This window comes from Melospiza melodia, chromosome 1 (genome assembly GCF_035770615.1).
Source record: "Melospiza melodia melodia isolate bMelMel2 chromosome 1, bMelMel2.pri, whole genome shotgun sequence".
Taxonomy (NCBI): Eukaryota; Metazoa; Chordata; class Aves; order Passeriformes; family Passerellidae; genus Melospiza; species Melospiza melodia.
The window spans coordinates 149,360,701-149,367,981 of NC_086194.1; the positions used below are offsets into that span (position 1 = coordinate 149,360,701).

The window sequence follows — 7,281 nt, forward strand, 5'->3', positions numbered from 1 at the left end:
ACCACCCTCATGAGGTGAAAGTCAGCTGTGAAAGTGAGCCTGTCTGTTTGCAGGCTGTACATAAACCATTGGCTTTGTTTTCTTCAGGTGTGAGTGTTTCCAGGGGAAATTCCCTGCTGCAGCAGTGAGTGGGTGCTTTTGGCACTGGGGACCCCTTGGATGCACTAAGACACATTGATCCAGCTGGTGTGAGGGTCCTTTAGGAGTCAGGGTCCCCATAGGTGACAGCCACCAACTGCATTTCTCAGGCAGGCTAATGGCAGGGACAGCACTTCACTCTGAAGAGTTTCAGCTGAGCAGCACACCTGCACAGCAGCAGCCCACAGGTGCTCACCCTCTCCCCTGGCAGGTTAGGGAACAGCAGATTCTGTGCCAGCACAGCCTAAAACATTGAGCTCCCTGTTAGGAAAGTCTGCTGCAGGGGAGTGCATCACATGAAGAGGAGGCAGCCTTCCTCCCTCCAGCCCCAGGGGCTCATGAAGCCTGAAGCAGGTGGTGCTCACTGGGGAGATGCTGGCCCAGGTGGCTGGTAAATGCAGGTATGTTCTGTTACACTCCTTTCTGCAGTGAGAAGTAATGCTACTTCCCACAGGAGTGCATACGCAAGTGCTGAGCCTAGGGCAGCAAAATTAAAATTGCCTTCAAGCAATTATATGACAATTCTCTCCCTCTCCCAATATGAAAAATGTTTTCTTATTATTTTGGAGCCATTGATTCAGCAGGAAATGGTGTCATTCCCTCCTCAGCTGTTGAGTTCTACCCTAATCCCAACTCTTCTAAGAAAAAACTCTCCTTCCACAGCTTTTCCCAACCAGGCACTCTGTGCAAGAACCAAGCCAAGGGAACAAAGGGTATGGCTTGATCTTTTGGGGAGAAGGCTCCACCCCTCAAGGTGTTTCAAGATTTTCCTCCTAGAAATACCCAAGGGCTCAAATGGAAGAGGTTGGATTGAGAGAAGTGTCCTTACAGAAATGTGACTGATCAGAAGTGGTGCCTCTCCGCCTTTAAAATCCATGAGATTGTATGCCCTGAATCCACCACCTCTAGCCCTGCCTTCAGTACCCAGCAAGTGACCAGTCATGCATGCCCAAAAATATCTGTGTTTTCCTGATGGCACTCCCGTTTTTGCCCACCAAACCCCTTCAAAATGAGGCTCACACAACCTGCTCAGTATGCTGCTTTCTTTAATGGAAGAGGTAAGAGAAGCTCTGACACAGATCCAAATGTCATTAAGAGAAGGCTTGAGGCAAAGGAATGGCCTGGCTGGTTTGGTTTCCTGCTGCAGCTCATTAAGGGCAGAGGTAAGGGTAGCACTTGGGTGGTGGGCAGCACTTGGGTGGCGGGAGGCACTTGGATTCCACCGAGTATGTCACCTCCTTGTCACACACCCCTGGCGGCAGGCAGAATTCCTTCACGAACCTTTTGTAGTTACTGGTCTTTGCCAGGGGGGTGTTGCACTCCATCTTGCGCTCCGCTGACACCGTCACCTTCCCGTCCTTCACCGTCACCGTGATGTCTTTGGGGTCAAAACCCTTCACATCGATCAAAGCCAAGTTCTGACCACTGCACGAGTTCAGCATCATGCCAAGTCTTTTCGTTCTGGAATTAAAACAAGAGGTGGATCTTTACTTTCCCGTATCCCTTTCAATCTATTTCTCCAAAATGGCTATTTCGCTCCCACCCTAGTTACCTGTATCAACCTTTGCTCCCGACAGCAATGTCAGACCTCCCTTCACCCTACCCCAAAGGCAGCCAGTGTCAGTGGAAAGCAGGCAGCTCTCTTACCTGTCGTTTTTCACAGCGACGCACCGTCTCCGGAAGCAGGGGCTGGGCAGGGAGCAGCAGGAGAGGACGCAGCGGTTCATGCGGGCCGTGCACAGCCTGTCCCGGAGCAGCTGCAGCCGCAGGTCCAGCAGCCTCATCTGCCTGTTGATTTGCCGCAGGTTCTGCATGCTGTCCTCCTCCAAGTAACAGTGCGCCATTGTCAGGCTGGAAGTGTGTCAGGGCAAGAGCGATCTAGAGTGCCCCGAGAGCTTCATCTGCTGCCGAGCCTGGGGCAGCGCTGCCGTTGTTGCCGCGGCCTCCCGGCGCTGCCTCACGGCTCCGCGGGCCCGGCCGCCACCGTTCCGCCGTCACCATGGCAACAACGGCCGGGCCCGCGCTCAGCACAGGGCCTGCAGCGGCCGGCCCGGCCCGGGATGGACACGGCAGGGACAGGCCCGGGATGGACACGGCAGGGACATGGCAGGGACAGGCCGGGGATGGACACGGCAGGGACAGGCCGGGGATGGACACGGCAGGGACAGGCCGGGGATGGACACGGCAGGGACATGGCAGGGACAGGCCGGGGATGGACACGGCAGGGACAGGCCGGGGATGGACACGGCGGCAGGGACAGGCCGGGGATGGACACGGCGGCAGGGACAGGCTGGGGATGGGCACGGCAGGGACAGGCCGGGGATGGACACGGCGGCAGGGACAGGCCGGGGATGGACACGGCGGCAGGGACAGGCCGGGGATGGGCACGGCAGGGACAGGCTGGGATGGACACGGCAGGGACAGGCTGGGATGGACACGGCGGCAGGGACAGGCCGGGGATGGACACGGCGGCAGGGACAGGCCGGGGATGGGCACGGCAGGGACAGGCTGGGATGGACACGGCAGGGACAGGCTGGGATGGACATGGCAGGGACAGGCTGGGATGGACACGGCGGCAGGGACAGGCTGGGGATGGACACGGCAGGGACAGGCTGGGATGGACACGGCAGGGACAGGCTGGGATGGACACGGCAGGGACAGGCCGGGGATGGACACGGCAGGGACAGGCTGGGGATGGACACGGCAGGGACAGGCTGGGATGGACACGGCAGGGACAGGCTGGGATGGACACGGCGGCAGGGACAGGCCGGGGATGGGCACGGCAGGGACAGGCTGGGGATGGACACGGCAGCAGAGCATATGTGCAGTGGCTGGGCTGCAGAGCCCCCATGGGCCTTGGGGAACACAACTTGAATGCAATTTTGCACACAGTGTTGCTTCAGTGTGCCTGCCCAAAATTCCCACCAATGATACTGACCATCAGCTTCCATCCCATCACCTCTGACAAGTGCTGGAGCCCAAGACATGAAACATACTCCCTGAGGCTGGCCTGTGACACAAAAGTTAATTCCAGGCTCAGCAGCACCAACACCCTTGTCTCTCAGGCATCTGCCCAGTGGCAAGCCAGATAATGTGTTATTTTCCCAAGGTGAAATATGAATTTGGCTTATCAAAAAATCAAAAGAGCCATATTATTTTATATTTTTATATTTTATATTATTTTATATTGAATGGTAGCCTCATCCATAAAAAGCAATAAATTGCTTTGTGCTTTATTACTCATAAAGGGCATCACTTTTTTGGTCTGAAGACAAATATTTTATTTAAAAGCTGATTTCAAAGGCTGACAACATGTGAAGTGTCCCTCCTGTGTGGAACCTGCACACCCCTCTGATGGCACTACTTTGTCTTTAAAACTCTGACACGCTCTATCCTCATCAGCTCTACATGAAAGAGTCCTTCAGGAGGTCTCTCTTGCCTGCTGAGCCTGAACCCTTCATTTCCTGAAGGGGGTTTTGTTTGCCAAGCCCAGTCTGAAGAGATGAGGTCTGGAGCAGATCACTTGAACTGAGCTGATCTCTCTAATCAAGCTCAGTCTCCCTTCTGATACACGAGTAGGGACCACAAGTGCCCTGCAGAGCAAAGATGCTGAACACAAGGGTGTGTATCAAAACAAAACTTCTGCAGGGAAAGCAACAGCTCAAAAAATAACTTGAAGTTAACCTTCCTGGTACATGAAACTGGGGTGTTGAGGATTTGCCATGTGCCCCACAGGAGATTGAGGAGGGTCTGCAGGCAGTGGGTTGCTGGCTCCTTTGGGATGCATGTTTATGCCAAGGGAGTGAGCTTTTCCCCACAGGCATGCTCATCCAGGGAGACTGTCCCCAGAGCAGGGGAGCATCGGCATGGGCTGCAAGCAGAGCACTGAGCAGAGGGACCTGCAGGCAAAATAACCCTGGGGGGGCATCACCACATACCATACACAGGATAAGCAGGTGTGTGTGGACACAAATCAACCAAGCAGGTGCTGGCCAAACTCTGCTCTCCTCCACTGCCCCCTTTCCCACCATCATCACAGGCAGAAGGGCAGTACCCAGCAGTGCTGTTGGCTTGCATTGCCTTGGGAGCAGTGTGTGCTTTGCCTTGTCTCACTGCGTCCCAAAACCTCCCAGGAAATCCTGCAGTTGGATGAAACACTGTGCCCACTGTGGAATTAATTAATCCAGGGATGACAAGACTGGTTTATAGAGACTTCCCAAAACACCCCTGTGTGGAGCTCCTCATCCCCAAGGGCTCTTTCACACCAGCCACATACCTGCACTTGTGTTTGCAAGCAGTGTTTAACAAACATAAAAGCCTATCTGCAGGCAGGGTGTTTTTGTTCTGCTCTGTAAAAAGGGCTATAGCTTTTAAAACAATGGAAATATAGAGCTCTGAAAGTAATTTGTAGCCTTGTTTTCCATTACTGCAGCAGCAAAGCAATGTTGGTAAAGAGCTTTTTTTCATGCTTCTACTGCTGTTTTTCATTACTCCCACACACTTTAAACTTTTAGTCTTCTGCTGCAAATTGTTCACTTTGCACATAGAAGAGTTGGATGGGTGGCTAGACTAGACAACTCAATAATTATGTTTCATCTTCTATTTTATGAAATTTCCGTAAAGATGTGCATGGCAATCATCCTCAGTGTGACTTCCTAGAGGCTGAGCGAAGTGGGAACCTGCTGTGGCTGACAAGCAACTCTCTTGGTCATATGCACTTGGAAAGAGCTTTGGAAGGTGGTTCCTGCCTCCTTCTACCACTTAGCATGGTTGCAGATTACAGCAGCTGAGTATTACAAATTTAATTTCAGAGTTCTCAGACATATGTCTCAGTCATTTCCAGTAGTGCCTCCAGAGTGCTTCCAGTTTGTGGATGTAATTTTTAAGAAAGGGGCCCTCAAAAGCATTCAGAGAAGAAGGGCTGATCTGTCTCTCTTGGCAAATGAGGATGGGTTGCCTGGTATCCCTTGACAGGCTTTCATTCCCTTTAGGTGCTGGCAGCACACAGAAACCCATGCTCTTAACAGTTCCAAGGAGTCAGATCCCACCTCGGGCTGGTACATGAAAGCCAAAAACTGTTAACAATAAAAATCCCTGAATTACAGCGATTTCTGAAAATATGTGACTGTAATAAAGGGCTGGGCTCCTGACTCATGAGAAGCTATTTGATTTACAGAAACAGCTCACTCCTGAGGCAGGCTGATCTGCCATGTGTTAAACAAGCATTTCTTGATAGGCTGCTTCCCACAGCCACAGCCGTGTCCTCCACTTCCTCCCCGGCTCCCCTGCATCAACACCAGCGTGCTGTCCTGGGCTGGAGCAGCCTCAGAGGAGGGTGGGATGGATGGCTGAGCCAGGCCATGAGGATCAGGCTGGGAAACATCACCCACTGTGAGTAATCCTGCTGCTCCTGCCTCTGGGACGTATCAGGAAGAGAGTTGTACTGCAGGAAGGTGAGCTGCTCTGTAATTATTTCCTGTGAGCTGTGGCACAACTTGCCTGCCCTTCTGGGCACGGAGGGGTAATTATGGGCCCACACTAGAGGAATAAGCAACCTCGTGCATGTGACTTGGACAATGTCACCACTGTGGAGCTGGGGATTCTCAGGCACAGGGAAGTGGCACTCACATTTCTGTGGGTCTGCCTAGCTGGCCCCACTTGAAAGGAGCACCAAACACTTCCTGGAAGGTAGATGGACGAATAAGAATTGTTTTGAGTATAGCTCAACTCCACATTGAGGGTGTGCTGTCTGTCATTTCAAGAACCAACTCAGCTCTATTTCCCTAGGGGAAGGAGGGACTTCTGGCACACAGTGTGTTACTGCAGCTGCTGGTTCCAGTACTCCTTCTGGTAGAGAGGAATTCTTGGTGTTTCTCTTTCACTGCAAGTCAGCTGGTGCTGTAAATGCAATGTGGAGTTGCTGGTGGCATGCTGGTATGTGGGTGCTGCATGTTACTGGGACGTGGAGAATCAGCAGGGTAACACCACTGTGGTTTCAGCTTTAACAAGTCCCTGCCCAATGAAGCCAAGGTGAATTTTGACTTCTATGAAGACCGAGCACCATGTTTGGGGATATTAAGCAAGGGAGTTCACTAATGAGCCTAACTTGCAAATGCTGCTTTGAAATTGTCTTTACTAATCAATGGAATAGGAAATCCTCCTGTTTTGTATCTGCTGCAGTCCCAGGGAGTCTGCACAGTCAGCTCTGACCTGGCTTGAGGAGGAGGATGAAGGAGAACATGTGCTACAGCATCCATGTCTGATCCAGCCCTTGTCGGTCTCACAGGTTGTCTTGAACCCACTCCCACAGTGACCTCAAAGACAACAGCTCAACACAGCCAAGTCAAACACAGTAGAGATTCTTTGGCTCCTTAAGCATCCTTGGCTGTCAAGGTCTTTCTGATACCCATGAAGCTGAGAAGTTTCTCAAACGTAAAAGCAGAATGGAGCAATGGAATCTGGCAGATGTCCTTCATTGCTTACTGTCAGGTGTAACTCTCTCCCCTTGTTCACAGCCCAGAGCCAGGGACCTCTCCACTCTGAGTCCACTGAGTTCACAGACCCCAGTGAAACACTGGGGAGTCCACAGAGAAGGATTTGAAAATATTCCATATGACCTGAAACTCAAAAAAAAGCTCCTAAAAAAAGGCCTCAAAAAACACCCCCCACAACCTGACCAAACAAAAACCCCAACCCTAAACCTCCAAAACCCCAAAATCTAACTCCCAGGGCTGGAAGCACTGCTATCTTCTTTGCCCTTTCAAACACAATTCCTGAATTAACCATTCTGACAAGGTTTCTCTTGGTCTCTTTTGAGCAAGAGCACATCAAGTTCAGCAAGTACAGGTCAATTCAGAGTGTGGTCAACATATTTTCAATACCAGGTTTTGACAGTGTCTGAAGCACTGATTTACAGGTATCAGGCAGAATCCCTTGACATCCCAATCACCTTCTTAAGTGGGGTATAAGGATATCACTTGAAGCTGAGTCTGGACCAACCCTCAGAAGAAATCCAGGTGTTGTTTAACTGAGAGTGCAATTGCATACAGAGCACCGTAGCCACACACTGCACTCAGGTAAGCATGTGCTGAAATGGATAATAATGATCATTTTCCTCCTCCTCTCATTTCCATGTGGAACAGA

At 51.6% G+C, this 7,281-nt stretch overlaps 1 protein-coding gene across 1 annotated transcript; it reads right to left on the minus strand.

Moving 5' to 3' along the window:
* Positions 1–1,167: 1,167 nt before the first annotated feature.
* Positions 1,168–2,123, minus strand: ODF1 (outer dense fiber of sperm tails 1). Its single transcript, XM_063178227.1, has 2 exons — positions 1,786–2,123; positions 1,168–1,599 (listed from the first exon to the last, which is right to left on the minus strand). Exons 1-2 carry the CDS (start codon positions 1,980–1,982, stop codon positions 1,290–1,292), a joined length of 507 nt encoding a protein of 168 aa, XP_063034297.1. The 5' UTR covers positions 1,983–2,123; the 3' UTR covers positions 1,168–1,289.
* Positions 2,124–7,281: the final 5,158 nt, after the last annotated feature.